At 45.0% G+C, this 16,919-nt stretch overlaps 1 protein-coding gene across 2 annotated transcripts in view; it reads left to right on the forward strand.

The window, feature by feature from the left end:
- Window positions 1-13,105: 13,105 nt before the first annotated feature.
- ZDHHC13 (zinc finger DHHC-type palmitoyltransferase 13) overlaps window positions 13,106-16,919 on the forward strand; it is a 47,948-nt gene continuing 44,134 nt past the window's right edge. The window contains exon 1 of one of the 2 annotated variants that reach the window (XM_032358558.1): window positions 13,106-13,230. In XM_032358558.1, coding sequence (XP_032214449.1) covers window positions 13,204-13,230 — 27 coding nt within the window. In that variant the 5' untranslated portion in view covers window positions 13,106-13,203. The remainder of the gene's footprint in view (window positions 13,231-16,919) is intronic. The other variant, XM_032358559.1, reaches the window with a different exon arrangement.

A 16,919-nucleotide genomic window follows, 5' to 3' on the forward strand; every position in this document is an offset into this window, starting at 1 on the left:
CTGTCATCTTAAGCCGCGAAGTTTGCGTTGGTTTGTTACAGCAGCCCCGGGAAACTAATATACTCAGTAAGTATGAATTTTCCTTCTCTTCGAAGTCTTTCTGAGCTCTGGAAAACACACATGCCCATGTATGATCTAATAAGTAACGTGTATTTCCACATATATTTCATCGGCGGGAGGAAAGACCTCCATTATGAGGAAACTTGTTCAAGGCAGAATCTAATGACGATGAGGACCGTGCTTAGATATTTCCTGCGCAAGGATGTTTACTCTGCATGGATACTAATTAAGAAGTAATCAGTCTGTTCCATTTCCTACCAGAACAGTTACTTGTCTGCTGTTTTTTCAATCCATCTTTGAGGGTCCATGGGCGGGAAAATAGCCCTCTGAGCAAACGGGAGCCTTTGCTCCAAGGGAAAGGTGCACCGCTACCTTCTGGGGGTGATTTTGGTTTGTTTGTTTGGAAGGTATTGGGGCTGTGGTTTATCCTCCTTTGGGATGAAGCTGACAAAGAAGCAGAAGTTCAGCCTGCCATAAAATTAGTACACAGGCAGAATCAGTAACCAAGGCCAACAAACCAGAAGCAACAAATCATGTCATCTCGGTGCCTTGCCCACGGAGCCCAAATAAGAAAAAAAAAAAAAATCCATTCTGAGGAATTCACGGATGGATCTGTGTTGGGGAGGCTATGAAATCGGAGTTGGGAGAGGTTCAGAATGTTAATATCTGAGGATTCAGAAGATGGCTGTCACAAATAATCGCAATGTAAATATTAAAATATGAGTTGCCCACCATGCCACCTTTTTTTTTTTTTTATATTCTACACACACCACACTTAGGAGAAAACACCTGCTGCTAGAAAACACAGAAGAGCCATCAGGAAAATTGTTATCAAAAGGGCCTCAGTGAAGCCCACAGGATGTCCAGGCTGGACATCCTGTAGGCTGGGCTGTAGTTCTGGGTGCTCTCCTGGGCTGATCATATTTGACCCAGCCCTCCCCCGACCCCATTTCACAGATGAGGAGCTTGAGGCTTAGAGAACCCAAGTTTGGTGGTCTACAGTGAGTTACAGGGTGCTATAGAAACCATCCTCCTAGGCCTATGCCCCTCCCTGCTGACCACATCACCTCCCCAGACACATACTCTGCTTGCCTTGTTAAAGCCAAGGTGGACCCCAGCTCCTGCCTTCCTTATATACCTACGGAATTAGGTTAATCTGTAACAGGCATTGGTTGGGCACAATGAAGAAACCGGTCACTTTATATTTGATCGGAAAAGAAAAAAATACCGTTTTGAGTGTGCTGATCTAGTCCACTGGGGGCCTGCCTCCGTTATTCTTGGGAAACAAGGTTCAAACTGTGTGGGGACATCTGGCTAACTGGGAATGAGCAGGACTTCAGTAGCCCTTTCGCTGAACCAAATCTTCTCCTGCCTCATGTAACCTCAAATCAGTGCTGTCCTTATATTCAGAAACCCTAAAGGAACCCCGCTTGAGCTGTCCTCCTGGAGAGATCAGAGAAGCTTCTAGAAGTGCTGTTTATCTGGTAGTGGCAGAGGCTAGAGATATGGAGGGTGTGAGCAGAGATTTTTGTTGTCTGGCTAGCTCTCTGGTAACGTTCAAAGAAGAGTGAGAGCGAGCGTGAGGTGGAAGGGCAGAGGGAAAGGGAGAAGCAGATTCCCTGCTGAGCTGGGAGCCTGATGCATGGCTCAATTCTAAGACCCTTCCCAGGATCCTGAGATCACAACCGAAGCCAAAGGCAGATGCTTTACCGACTGAGCCACCCACTTTCTTTTTTTAAGATCATACAGTGAGTTCGCCAAGCTGGAACCTGAAACCAGACTTTCTACGTCCCACAAAACCCAATGGTAGTTTCCTAATTAAAGAAATCCCTTTTAGTTTGTCAATGGACAATAGAGGAATAGTATAGTATTTTTCCCAGGAGTCTTTGTTACCCTCTGGAATTAAAATACCATGACCTTAACAAATAGAGAAAAGAAACTCCCAAGAGTTGAAGTATGTGTATAACTTATACCCGCAACCTTCTCTGAAGGGTTGCTTGGGAATTGACTGATGCAGGTGCACAAAACCCAACTCCTTTGCCTTCAGGCAGAGCAAACTCTGTGGTTTACATTCCAGAGCTCCCCATGGCATCGGGCTGAGACCACATCCTTGCTCTGCTTGTCCTCATCCTCCCTGCCATAATAATCAGAGTTCTTCAGAGAAACAAATCTGAGAGCGAGAGAGTGAGAGAGAGAGAGATTTTAAGGGATTGGCTTATGATTGTTAGGGTTGGCACTCTGACATCAGTGGGGTAAGCCAGCAGGTTGGAGATTCAGGTAAGAGTTGAGGTTGCAGTCTTGTGTCCAAGAGTCAGAATTTCTCTGTTTCAGTCTGGAGGCAGATTTCCTTCTTCTTCAGGAAAACTCAGTCTTTGCTCTTAAGGCCTTCCATTGATTAAATGAGGCCCACCCACACTATATAGGATCATCTGTTTTACTTAAAAGTCAACAGATCATAAATGTTAATCACAGCTAAACATAGACCTTTATAGAAACATCTAGACTAGTGCTTGGCCAAACAACTGGTGTAGCCAAGGGGACACATGAAATTAAGCATTACGTCCCCTCCCCTTAAAGGTGTTCCTGAGAACACATGCTTAATACATCACTTTTATATTAATCCTCATCTCATACTCAGCTTCTAAGGAACCTGCACTAAGACCAACTGAACCTTTGTGTCCTGCTTCACTCCCTTGTTTGTCTGGGGTTTGCCATTATATTGTCTACCCTCCCCCTCCAGAATTAAGTTCCTGGAGAGCAGGGTATTTTCTGTCTTGCTTACAGTTCTAACCCCAGTCCCTAGAACAAGACCTAGCACAGAGCACCTTGGCCAGTGTTTTGCCTGGTTGTTCTCAGCCTCTATTTCTACTCTGCTTTGTTCTGCTATGTATCGCAGGGAGGCTTGGACTCCGTAGCTGTGTTTTCCAGACTTCTCGCCAAGAGCCTTTCAGATAGGCTCTATCAATTAGGCAATGGTGAAGAGTTAGCAGAAAGGAGGAGACAGGAGAGGCTCTTTTCCTGCTTTGGACTAGGGTTAGCGTCTCCCCGGCAGGCACAGAGAGCAACAGGTAGTTTCTGGCACTTCCAGTTCCTGCCTGTGAAGTTTCTTCCTCGGAGCCCGAGTAGCTCTCCAACATGGCCTGGCACCACCTGCTGTGTATCCCATCGTGGTCTCAGTTCTGGACACCTTCGGGAAACCTCTATGGCTCAGAGCACCAGTCCCGCCCCCACTCTTCCCAGGTGCTGGACTCTGGTGGTGCTGCCTCTACCCTGCGGTTCTCCCACTATTAGGGATGGCGGCTTCTTCCTGCATCACTAAGATCTGGGTTAACCCAAAGTCCCTCTTTTTGGGACTCCTGGGTGGCTCAGTCTATTCAGCATCTGCCTTCAGCTCAGGTCATGATTTTAGGGTCCTGGGATGGAGTCCTGCATCAGGATCCTTGCTCAGCAGGGAGCCTGCTGCTCCCTCTGCCTGCTGATCCCCCTGAGTGCACGCTCTCTCTCTCTCTGAGACAAATAAATAAGTAAAATCTTTAAAAAAAGAGAAAATCCCTCTTTTTTTTTCATCCTCAGCCCTTCCAACACTATGTAGTCACTTTCCTATATTAAATTCCCTCTGTTTAAAATATCCACAGGGGGCCCCTGGGTGGCTCAGTTGTTAGGCATCTGCCTTCGGCTCAGGTCATGATCCCAGGATCCTGGGATTAAGCCCCTGCATTGGGCTTCCTGCTCAGTGAGAAGCTTGCTTCTCCCTCTCCCTTTGCCCCTCCCCTTTGGCCCCACTGCTCATGCTCTCTCTCTCAAATAAATATATAAAATCTTAAAAAAAAAATCCATAGAGGTATATGTCTCATGACTGGGTCCTCTCAACTTGGACTGATATTTTGGTCCTGAATAAATACTTGTTGAATGAATAAATTCTATTGCCAAGCTAATGTCTTAGAGCTCATAATTCTAAAGAAAGAAACATCTTTTCCAGCACCCAAAGATCAAATTACTGGAAGGACTCCGGTGGGCCCTCGTTGGGCCACATGTGCCTCCATGCCTTGGACCAATCTCTCCAGACCCTAATGGGGGCTCATGAACTCAGCCCTGTAGTTCACAACAGGCAGGGTACTGACGTGGGCTGTCCCATCTGAACCACTTGGAGTAAGAGAGATGTGCTTCTCCAATGAAAGAGGGAGCTGGGCAGAAAAAGAACCCCAACATATTCCCACCATGATAACTTTACAATCTTCAGGGGGAAATAGACATATTGACAAGCAATTATCATACGATGAGGTGAAGCGCCCCTGTTCTAGGAGCACAGGGGAGGATTTACTCTATAAAACACATTCACAATCGCTCTATAATTTGTTCCTGATGATGCCAGCCACTGCAAAATAGGTATTTTCATCTTTATGTTATGGAATCTTCTTTGGCTTCCTGTGGCGGGTCTGTTCTTTCCTTTTCAGCTCAAAGCCTCATCTGCCCAGATCCCTTGGCCACAGCCCTTGATTTCTTTCTACTTCTAAATATCTCAGCTCCATTCCTTTCTGATGCAAAATCCTCCTGAAATTGGAGTGATTACAAGCAAGTCTTATAACAACCGTGCACACACAAAGTGTCCACCGCGAGGCAGACACCATACCGGGTGTTTCACACACATTCTCTCATTTACTCTACTTTATGACCTTAAAATACAGCATTGGTGTCCCGGAAAGATTGTGTGACTTGGCCCAGGTATGTGGTTACCTTGTCATAGGACAGGAAGCTATTTCAGTCTGGCTCCTCCAAAATCAACATTTCCCCTATGTTGTCTTCATGCCCATGGAGGGATGGCGAAAGAGCTGGGGATATTTAACCAGCAGGACAACACACACTGGGGTGGCATTATTCATCCAAATATCCAATGGGCTGCGAGGTAGAAGAGAGAGCTTATTGGAATTTTTGTGTTCCAAGAGCCAGAAACAGTGCCCACGAGGTAAGTTAGAGTGAGATAAAGCTCTGCACCGCATAACCCAAATGGTAGAGGGCAGTGTGGGTATCCAAGGAGACGGCGAAGGGGCAGCTTTTGAGAGATGTGGAAGAGTGAGAAAATCCTGACTCAGGGAGCAGATTGGGTGGAGTGTTTTTAAAAGTCCTAAAACCATGGAACCACTCCTTGCTTTCTGATCTCCCCATTTCCTGAAGTCACAATTCTTACAAGGCTACTCCCAAGATTCTGGGTTGACTCCAGATGGTAAATTGGTGAAAAACAAACAAACAAACAAAAACAAACTCAAGTAACTCAAAAGGAAAAAGGACGCACTGGTTGTTTAAAAAACAAAACCAAATCACGAAACCATGTATTGATAATATAGACACACCATAGGGGTTTTTGCAAATTTTCATGCAACTTTAAGCATTTTAGTCTGCCTGAGACGTCTCCAGACTTTTTAGTTTCATTTTATCATTTACAAAGTACTCCGGGCTTATCCAGTTAAGGCTAGACGGCTTGTTTGCAAAAATTTTACCGATTTTAATACTCTATCTCAGACTCTACGTGAATTGCCTGAGAACAGAACCAATGGGGCTGAGATGTTGAGACGGGGCTGACAAGAGTGAGAGGTGTCTGGTCTGTGTCTTGTCTGAGAAGCATCTCAACACACTTCCTTCTGTGTCCCTCTGCTCCTGGGTCCATTAACCCAGCTCTGCACTCATATAATGATGTGGTACTGTTTCTCCCTTCCCGAGACAGGTGTCTGGCTTGTCCTTCACTGCAAGGAGAATCACCTGTAAGTGTCCACAGTCCCAAGGGACTGGAATCAAACTAACCTGGTCTTGGAGCTCAGGACTCCCTTCCTTCCTGTCTATGGCATAGGACAAGTTCTGTAGATGTTTCCACAACACATACTTGCAAGTGTTGCTCAGTCATGCTGTGGCCAAAGTTCCATTTGCAGGGGAGGAAACCCATAGGGGTTCGATGTCTTGCCAGAGAACATGCAGCCAATAATTGGTCACTTGAAAGCTAACCCTCTATACTGCTGGCCTGGTTTCTCCCCATGCCCCAACATCTCCTTCACAGGCTGTTCAAGCGCATGGCTGATGGAGGGCAAAGCTAAGCCAGAGAAAGGCTTGGCTCTTGCTTCAGGATTTCTGTGGGTCTGTGACCCAGCTCTGATCACAGCTGGAGCCCTGGCTTCTGGCACCCTGTACTCAAGTCACCCATCTTGATTCTCCTTTTTGATCTGTACTCTCTCCACCCTGGGTATATTCCAGCCTTGAGAACTCTTCCTGGTCAGCGATGAGCAGGTAGCTTGTGCCGGGCCTATAAGATCTTGTAGAGTCAGAGCTGGAGTCAGTGTCCCACATAAGGAGAAATTGTGGGAAAGCAGGAGTTGTGAGTACAGAGTACACAGAGGGCCCCTATCTACAGTGAGAGCAGGACAGATGTCCAGAGGCACAGAGATGAGAGAGAAACTAATGACCATGGCGACCTTGGTTCTTGAGAGTGCCTCACTGTTCAATTCCAGTTCTACAAGGGACTTGGCCACAGGAAAAAGGGAGCCACAGAAGGTTCAAGGGAATGGCAGAATTTCATGTAATCATTTTATCTCATGTTCTGCCTCTCCTGCCATCTCACCTACTGCCCTTGCTGATAAACCATACTTTCAGTGGTCAGATTCATCAGGAACTCAGTGAGTGGCGTTGGGAATGACCTCAGTACCTTCCGCTTGGGAAATTCAGATTTTTGTCTGGATTCAGCATCTCTCCAAAGCACAGTGTGGAATTCTTTCATTTAGAAACTGAGATGATAGTTGACCAATTAGGCCTCCTCTCGTCCCTTCTATATTCTTGAACATCTTGCACCACAGCAAGCCAGCTTGGCCGGTTACCATGGACACCACTGTCGCTCTAATTGGAGCCTGCTGGGCAGCGGTGAACAGCAGATTTAACCAGTTTCTTGTCTTCTAGTGAAGGCAGAGCTGGTGGGAATGCAGCTCCTCTCATCACCGCAAATAGTTTAGTGTGTAGGGCAGAGTGGTGGTGGAAAAAGAAGAATGATTACTCCCTTAAAATGTCACAAACTAATGTCCTTGTCAAAACAAGGAATGGATTTTGACCAGTGGAATTGTGGTCATCGTATTTGCTATGAAGTCATGAATATTTCAGAGTTGCATCGTAATCGGGGTTAAGGCTGAGTTTTCTGAAGATCTCAGCTTTTCTCAATAATCTTGAGTATCTAGTAATGATCCACATTTACAAACCACTTATTGTATGTACATGACATACATTCTTTCATTTACTCCAGATAACTACTCTATGAAGTAGGTTCTTTTATCATTGCCATTTCGTAGATGAGAGCATGTAGGCTCAAAGAGGTAAGGTCTCTTGCTAAAAGCACACAAAAAATGTAGCTCTTAAACTCATGTCCCACCTTGATCCCCCCAGGTAGGTGGGAAGTTTGGAAATACTTTTGAAAAAAATCCTGTATGAAGTTTTGAAAGTTTCTGAACCAATAGATAGTCCCTAGGCCCTGAATTTATTTCTTTTTATTTTTAAAGATTTTTATTATTTATTTGACAGATAGAGATCACAAGTAGGCAGAGAATCAGGCAGAGAGAGAGAGAGAGAGAGAGAGAGGAGGAAGCCGGCTCCCTGCTGAGCAGAGAGCCCGACTCGGGGCTAGATCCCGGGACCCTGGGATCATGACCCGAGCTGAAGGCAGAGGCTTTAACCCACTAAGCCACCCAGGTGCCCCCCCCCGGAACTTATTTCTTGTCAGTGACTGTATTGTCAAGGTCACAGCCTTGTCACACAGGAGACAGCCCTACCCTCGTCACCTGAAGCCCTGAGTCTGGGCTCTTCCACAGTCTCTAGGCTGACACCCTGGGGAAACCACAGAAGCTTCCTGGATTCACAGGCTATCAAGAGGAGTGCTAATCCCCACTCTGCTCATTTCACAGGGATGTTATGACTCTCAATATAAGTAAAAGCAAAAGTGTTTTTGCAAACTATATAAAGCCATAGATGGGATCCTTCAACTCAAGGCAGCATTTTCTGAACGTACAGCCTGGGTTGGGAAATGTGCTAGATGCCAGGGATATAAATAAAAATGAATTAATACAGGATTATTTGTTACTCAACAACTGATTATTAAGCTGAGTTCCCATGGGCTAGGTACCGTGCTATGCACTGGGAACACATCTGTGTCTGAATCAAGGCCAGGTTCTATGTTCAAAGAACTTCTTATGGCGTGCAGAGAAGATAGCTGTTCAAAACATGAATTTAATAATGCTCCTATGGGGGAGCGCCTAGGTGGCTCAGTGGGTTAAACCTCTGCCTTAGGCTCAGGTCATGATCTCAGGGTCCTGGGATCGAGTCCCGCATCGGGCTTGGCAGGGAGCCTGCTTCCTCCTCTCTCTCGGCCTGCCTCTCTGCCTACCTGTGATCTCTGTCAAGTGAATAAATGAAATCTTTAAAAAAATTAATGTTCCTTGAGTCCTGTTAGGAGAACTATAGGTGCTATGGGAGCATTCAAGGAGGAGTCCGAACTTGATCTCGGACTCCACCCTCCCCAAGGTAGTCATATATAAGTGTCCTGTAGGGGCACAGAGACTGGGGTGGGGGGGGTGGGTATATAAATCTATAAGTACAGAGCTATGATAGATGGCTAGAGAAGGTAGAGAGGCAAGTCTTACCTGTATTAAAGTCAAGGTGGATTTATTACCCAATCCTGAATGTTGCTGTCACAGTTTGGAAACATCCAGAAAAATTTCCATAGGAATGGATATTTAAATATGTGACTGTAAGTTCGTGACTAAGACTCAAAATAGCAACCAACCAAAAAATAGTAGGAATACTTCCTGCTTTACCTCTTCCCTCTCTCTCTCTCTCTCTCACACACACACACACACACACACACACACCTGGTTAATCTGGCAAGTAAAATATAAGATGTACACCATGGTCTCCTAACCCAGACCCTAGTGACTTAGAAGATCTCATTACCAGATCTTGATGAATTATATACAAAATAAAGGGGAAAAGTCACTTTCACTTTTTAACCGTGAAGCTTTTCATGCATAGAAGGCAAGAGACTGAGCCAGGCTTCTAAGTAATCACTGCCCCTTCCTGCAACTCCTAGCACTGAGAATCTGTGAGATTGGTTACAGTTAGAAACTGAGGCTCTTTGGGAGTTGGCAAGATAGCCTTGGGAGCAGGACCAGAAGAGCTGCCCTAACCCTATCTTCTCCACTAACTTGTAGAATGGTCCTGAACAAGTCACTTCCCTCCCCAAGCCTCAGTTTCCCCATCTATAAATAGAGGAAATTGGGAAAGTCCTTTTAACCTAGTTTTATGAATTTGTGAAAAGAACATTTTATCTCCCCAGGCTAATGTAGGTCCCTTTGTTATATTTCCTTGTTAGCACTTATTCTTGTTTCTACTTTTTCTCTTAAAAAAAAAAAAAATATATATATATATTTATCTATCTCTATCAGTGTTTGCCCTCCCCCAAAGACTTGACCTTGAGGAGAGCAGAGACTCTGCTGTCGCCACTGCACTCCATATGTTTTAGCCTGTATCTGGCACACAGTAGGAGCTCAATAAACATTTCTTACCTGAATGTTCACAGGAAGCACTCATCCCCACCCCAGTCCTGCTGACTCAATACCAGTGAGCACTCGGGTTTTCTAACTGGTGTCCGGGAAAATCTGTGTGCTGACAGATGTGTGGAGCTTTGTGACATTCCAAAGGATCATGACAGTGCCTTTGAAATAATTGCAAACCCAAGCCCCGATCCAAAAAATGCTCCTGTCCTTTCTAAGGCCACGACAGAAATGAGACCAGAGTCAAAAGTTCAGTCAGAATGAAGTCAGTTGCCACCCATCGTGTGACAGTGGAGAACAGCAAACTCTAATGTGGAATTTTTCTTCAAAGCCAAGAGTTGTTAAACATTGTGAAATCAGCACTCCTTACAGTGATTTATGGAGCTGAACCACCTTTGATTTCCTTGTGTAAACCATGACCTTTGTTGTATCCATTCATTTGTTCATTTGTTTGGACAGCACCTTTTTAGGCTCTGTGTGCCAGACCTTGAGCAGATCATGGTGAGGGGTATAAAGATGGATGTGTGCCAAGAGTCCATGGCCAAGGAGAGGGAAGAACATCCACCCAAGAACTGCAAGGCTGATCTAAGAGGTCAGTATGTGTGAGCGCATTTGATTAAAGTCTGTCTCTTGCTACTAAACTACTAAGCCCCAGGAAATCAGAGACTAATTTTTTTTTGGGGGGGTCTTGCTCACTAGTTAATGGTGCTTGGTACATAGTAGGAACTCAGTATATAGTTGCAGAATGAGGGAAATAGTGTACTCTAAAAGAGATCCCAAAAGTGCTATAGGGATTGGAGAGGTAGAGCTTAGTCTCAGCAGGGGAAATTCCCTGAGCGAAACTGAGAGGGACCATTGAGGTTAGTGTTTCCTGCAGCATCCCAGTCCCATTTTACAAATAAACAAAGTGTCATAGAGAAAATGATTTGCCCAGGGTCATATAGTTTCTTCCTTCCCATTCATATGTTGAAGTCTCAACACCCAGTACCTCAGAATGTGACAGCATTTGTAAGTAAGGTCTTTAAAGAGGCAAGTAAATTAAAATGCAGTCATGTGGGTTGGCCTTAATCTATATGACTTGTGTCCTTGTGGGACGGGAGGGTTAGAACACAGATATATAGAGAGGGGATATATGAAGACATGTACCAGGCACTCTTCTGTATACTTCACATACATTAGCTCATTTAATTCACTCAACACTGCTGGCAAGTAAGTATGATTATTGTCCCACTTGTACAGACGAGCAAACTGAAGCATGAAAAGATTGAGCACCTGGCCCAAGAGCAGACGTCTACTCAGGCAGACTGCTCCGTAGCCTGCTCCTACCCATCATGCTGTTCTACTGTGGTACGTCTCCACAACAAAGACGTTTTCAAAGATGGGAGATGATGGTTGCCCTGTGGGCCTTGTTGGGTTGGCTCTCCTAGAGCCATCAGTGGTGGCTACCCTGATCCCAGTCTGAAGTGGTTCAGTGCAGGCATCAAACAAATGAGCAGAGTGGAGCAGGAACCTTACTAAAGAGTACAGTGTTAGCATTTATTTGTTCCAGAATCTTCTTGTACTAGGCTATTGATGCAGAAGCACTGAAATAGCAGACTTCAACCATCCCGCAGGTTTAAAAAATATCTTCTAATTCAGTCTTTGAAAGTGAAACGACCAAACTGCTTCAGTGAAAGCACTTTTCAGTAAGAGACCTGGTTTTGAGTCCCCTCTCAAACACTTACTGGCTGTGTGACTTGGGGTTTATATACTCAGTTGGAAGCTCGGTTTTTTTCTTCTGGGAGATGTGGAAACTAACACTCCTCTCATGGATTAGACATTAATGCAAAAACACTGTCACAGAGTGCCAATACATAGTAAGTGATCAATAAACACAGCTCTTGTTAGTTAAACAAAGTTGACCATATCCAAAGGCTTTCTCCTGTGTAAGCCTTGCCCAATGTCTCATCCTGGCCTGTCCAAATTAATTGCTCACTGCTCTGACTCTCACGGGAAGTTGCTTACACTTCTTTTTGTCCTTCCTTGTATCATAGAAGTTGATGATGCACCTATCCATCTGTCTATTCACTCAGTAAAATTATACTAACCACTGTCCATATCCCAGTGCTGTACTGGGCATTGAGAGTTCAGAGATGGATGCCTGGGCACCCACTTTTGCCCTAACCAACCCTGTTTTGTCTCTTATTACCTCATCCTTCTCACTCCTTTAAAGAACTGAGGCTCTAGTTTAGGGTGGGGAAAGGTGGGTGAAAGAGAGATACGTGACAGCTCTCTGCAAAATCCCAAAGGACACTACTCTGTGGAGGACATACTACCAAAAGAGGGATGTAGTTCCAGAAAATGGAACAGGCGAGGGGGACACATTAGTGAAGATAACAGGAGGATGTTCCAAGAGAACAAGGTTTTTGTCTGTTTTATTTATGGCCTCAGAGAGGTTGGGCTTTTGGGGTGACTCAGGACTGCTGTGCCCAATAGGAAGGACATAATAATAATAATAATAATAATAATAATGATAATGACAGAGTTTAAAACATTTTTACAATTATATTGTATCATGGTATTTATTCTGGAAAAACCCAGCACTTTGTTGGATTTCTAGACACTTAATGATTAACACTATTTTTATAGAATAAGGGAGTCATAATGTTTTCCTTTCCTTTACAGTTTAGCTTTTAGAGGTCTTAACCCGCTTTGGTTTGGCAACAGACACATTAAGGAATAATTACAAAGATTGTTGTAAGAGCTGGGCTAGAAAACTCCAGTGTTTTCCGGGGTCTGAGGTAGGAGAGCCCCATTGTCCTGCTGGAACTACCCAAGGGCTGGAAGCTAAACAGTTTAGATGCCAGCGCCTTCAGTCCACAAAAGGATGTGGAGAATGCAAGTGGGGGTTCTTGCTTAATCTTTCCCTAGCCTGAGCAGTGAAACTCAAGTATTTTCTCTTTTGTATGAAGAAAACAGGCCCAGATGGTGGCAGTGGCTCACTCAAGATCACCAAAGTGGAGAGCGGCAAATGTCTTAATAGTTAACATTTATTGACGCCTTGATGTATGTCAAACATTCAGTGAGGAGCTTTGCACATTTTCTCTCATTTAATCCTCCTGACAATCTTGTTAAGTTTAAGTATCCTTATTTTCCCCCATTCACAGATGAGGAAATGCAGTAAAATAAGAAACTTTCACAAGGTTATCTAGCTATTTAGTAGCCAAGTCTGCATTTGCTCTCAGTAGGTGGTGTGGTGACTTTGGAATAACAGCCTGATCCTAGACCTGTGTCGCCAACCCCGGCGAGCCCAGCACGATCTCGGCCTGGGGCTGGAAGCACACGGCGGGGACCGGCCTGGGACGGGGCTTACGACTCGCGGTGTTCCTTTAGCTTCAGCCGAAAAGTCCCGCCCTCAGCCTAAAGGAGCTTAGGGATTGGCTCTCCCGAGGGCGATTGGCAGCACGGGGCTCGACCGGGGCCGCGGCGGAGGCGGAGCCTCAAGCAGGAAGTGGGTGTAAAGGCGGCTCGAGGCGAGCTGGCTCGCGGGTTGCTACGGCCACTTTGCCGTGTCGCGGCCGCCAGTGGCGAGATGGAGGGGCCGGGGCTGGGTTCGCAGGTGAGTGCGGCCGGGCTCGGGCAGTCTTGGGGCGGGGAGAGCGGCGCCGGCGGCCGTAGGGAGAGGGAAGGCGTAGGTGTGAGGCGGCTCCCAGGAGGGGCCTCCGGGGAGCGGAGGGGCCTGGGTTGGGGAGGAGGAAGCATGGAGACACCGAGAATGATGCTGGGAATTCTCTCCGAGACGACCGGAAAGAAAAGGCGAGGGCGTACGGGTGGGTACCCTACGGGCCCTCCATCCTCCACGGTGGCCCAGGGCGCCCCCTGGGGCCGGTACCCCCGTGCCTGGCGGGGACCGCTGAGGGGCCTGGGAAGGGAGTGTGGCCGTTCCTGGGAGAGGTGTCAGGTGACACACCTGAGAGGGACCAGCCTGTCTTGACCTTGGCCTGGAATCCGTGCGGGTCTCTTGATTTCTTTCTTCGGTGGAGTTGCCTGGACACCTGCCTCGGCCCCACCCAGCCCTATTCTGGTTCTTGTTCCCACATCCTTGCGTACTCCTTCAAAGAACCGAGGCTGTTAGTTTAGGCTGGGGAAAGGTGGGTGAAAAGAGGTGGGTCTCAGCTCTCCGCGGAACCTCAAAGGACGCTGTTCTGTGGAGGGGATACTACCAGAGGCCAGTTGTAGTTCCAGAGGACCGGACGGGCCCGTGGGGGACGTTACAGCAGATAACAGGAGGATGTTCCAAGAGAAAAGGATTTTTGTCCTTTTTCCTGATGCCCCCTTTCCAGTTCCTAGACTGCTGACAGGCGTGTTGTAGCTATTCACTTAATATTTGTTGAATAAAGGAAGAATATCCAGATTCTGCCAACAGGTAGTGAGTGCTGAGCTTACGCCAGATGCTTTTATATGCATTACTTTATTTTGGAATTGAAGCATCCTTAAGAAGATGATATGATCTCGTTTTTACTGATGGGCAAACTGAAGCTGTCTTCAGTTGGAATGACTTCGGTAGTAGATTTTCTGTCCCTAATGGGATCCAAGCCGTTCGAGATGACTAGAGGAGTTGGGTTCTCAAAAAAAAAAAAAAAAAAAAACAACAAAAAAAACAACTCTTTACAATTCTTAGAGTGCTTTTCATGCTCTGCCTTCCTGTCCTTTCAACAGTCTGGTGTAGGTGTAAGAGAAAGAATAAAACATGTGGAGAATTTAAGTTGTTCTTTTCATATTAGGTATCCTTGCACTTTGACAGCAAAGCAATTTTGCAAGCTGACTGGATTTTACAAAAGGTGTAGAATCTTCTCACGAAAACTATGTCTCATTTTTTTTTTTTTTCCCTCAGAGACTCTCAAGGAAAAGTTGGTAGGAGAAACTCTTATATCTTAATTACTGCCACTTATTTTCAAAAGCCTTCAAGTACTTGAAGTTCACTCCCTCGTGCTGAAGGGAAGATAGCCCTGCCCCAATTTCATGACAGATGGAGGAAGAGAATGATTCAGAGGTTGAAATTAATGGGGCAAGGTAGAGTAGTCATTGTTCATAATAATTGTTGTTTAATAATAGTAACATAATGATAATAATTGTTTTTCCGTAATAAAGAGTTCATCTGTATATGGTGCTCTGCAGTTTACAAAGTATTTCCCCATTCTTGATCACTGTGACCTGTGAGGTGGGGAGGGATTGTTACTCTAGTTTTAAAGATTAGAACGGAGGCTCAAAAAGTCGGCATCATTTGTTAAAAGTCAAATAGCCGCTAAGTGATCGAGCTAAGACTTCATTCATTCTACTAGGTCTTAGGCCCTGTTACAGGTGCTGGAGATAAATCAGTGAACAAAACAGACAAAAACATTCCTACTGTGGTTGAATTTGCTTCTTCTGATTCCAATTTCAGTGTTGTTGGGTTTTGTGGGCATTTGCTTATGCCATCTGGCCATCAGTTTCCTCTCTCACCTCATTTTTTAGCTGCTTTCTTGCTTGCCAAACCACATTGGTCTCAGGACCTTTGTACTTAGTCTTCACTCTGTCTAGAGTGCTCTTTCCTCAAATACCCACGTGGCTTAATTCCCACCACTTGAAGGTTTTGATGTAAATGTCAGCTCAGTGCGCAACCCCTCTTCTTTGTTACCCCTACTAGCAACATTCCCTAGTCTCCTTTCTTTTAAATTTCTCCTCAGCATTTAATACCGTTTAACATACTTTGTTTTGTTTGTTGTCTCCTTCCTTCCACTGAACGTAAGTTCTATGAGGGCAGTGATTATCAGTTTTGTTGACTGCTGTGTGCCTGGCATCTAGAACAGTGCCTAGCATTGGTGGGTACTCTGCAAACAACTGTCCAATCTATGAACTCGGAAACTGAGCTCTGGTACTTCTGTTAATATCATGAGAAATTTTAATGGTTATCCATTATCTCTTTGTTTTATTCGATAATCTGGCAGGATAGTGACCCTTATCAGAGTTTGAATATGATTTCTAGATCTGGAGTTTCTCTTTAGTTAATGCCCACTGTAACTTTAATGGTAGTTATTTACTATTTAGAAAAATCATATGAGGGCGCCTGGTTGGCTCAGTGGGTTAAGCCCTGCCTTCGGCTTAGGTCATGATCCCAGGGTCCTGGGATCAAGTGCCGCTTCGGGCTCTCTGCTCAGCGGGGAGCCTGCTTCCCTCTCTCTCTCTGCCTGCCTCTCTGTCTACTTGTGATCTCTCTCTGTCAAATAAATAAATAAAGTCTTAAAAAAAAAAAAAGAAAAATCCTATGATTCGTGATATCTCCATGTGAAAAGTATTGCATGACCCCTTATATCTTAAAATTGTTAGAATTTTGTTTTGTTTTCTTCTCTTTTCTTTCTTTCTCTTTTCTTTTTTCTTAAATTGTTCTAGTTTTCTGTTGCTGTGTAAAAACCACCCCAAAACGTAGAGGTGTAAAACAGCCATTGTCATGTTCATGGACTGTGTCAGGAATTTGGACAGGGCGTAGCAGGGATGGTTTGTTTCTGTTCCACTGTGTTTGGAGCCTTTGCTAGAAAGACTCATAAACTGGGATACTTAATATCTGGGTTTGGTATCATCTAGTGATGTCTTCACTCACATATCTGGTAGTTGATGTTGACTTTTAGCAGGGACACCTACATGTGGCCTGGGCCTCTGCACAGCATGGTGGCTGGGTTCCAAGGGTGAGCATCTCAGGAGACAGAAAGAGGAAGCTGCCAGTTTCTTAGGCTTGGGCCCACAAACTGGTGGAATGTCACTTTGGTGGGATTTTATTAGTGAGGCAGTCACAGAGCTCAGATTTGAGAGGAAGGGACACAGAACCTCTCCTCTTAATGGAGAAGTATCAAAGAATTTAGGGACTCTGTTGTAAAAATCACCCCAGATGTATCCATACATCTCTTACATAATTTTCATAGTATCTTGTTCTCCCCTTTGAAGGAGGGTATTAAACTAGCTACATGTTTCTTTCTTGGTATCCTTTTTACTTTTTTTTGAATCTTGCCTGTTTTGTTCACTGTCATATCCCTGTGTCAAGAGCAGTGTCTGGCACATAGAGGGCATTCAGTAAATACCAGATGGATGGATGGATGGATGGATGGATGGATGGATTGCAGCAGGAATTGTGTCTTATTCCCTAATTACCTCGTACAGATCTTCATCGAGTTACAAAGAGGTTACATCTAATAAACCCATCATAAATTGAGAATGCATTTAATACACCCAACCTACTGAACATCATAGCTTGGCCTATTTATTTATTTATTTATT

The sequence above is a fragment of the Mustela erminea genome, chromosome 9, assembly GCF_009829155.1.
Source record: "Mustela erminea isolate mMusErm1 chromosome 9, mMusErm1.Pri, whole genome shotgun sequence".
NCBI classification, from domain to species: domain Eukaryota; kingdom Metazoa; phylum Chordata; class Mammalia; order Carnivora; family Mustelidae; genus Mustela; species Mustela erminea.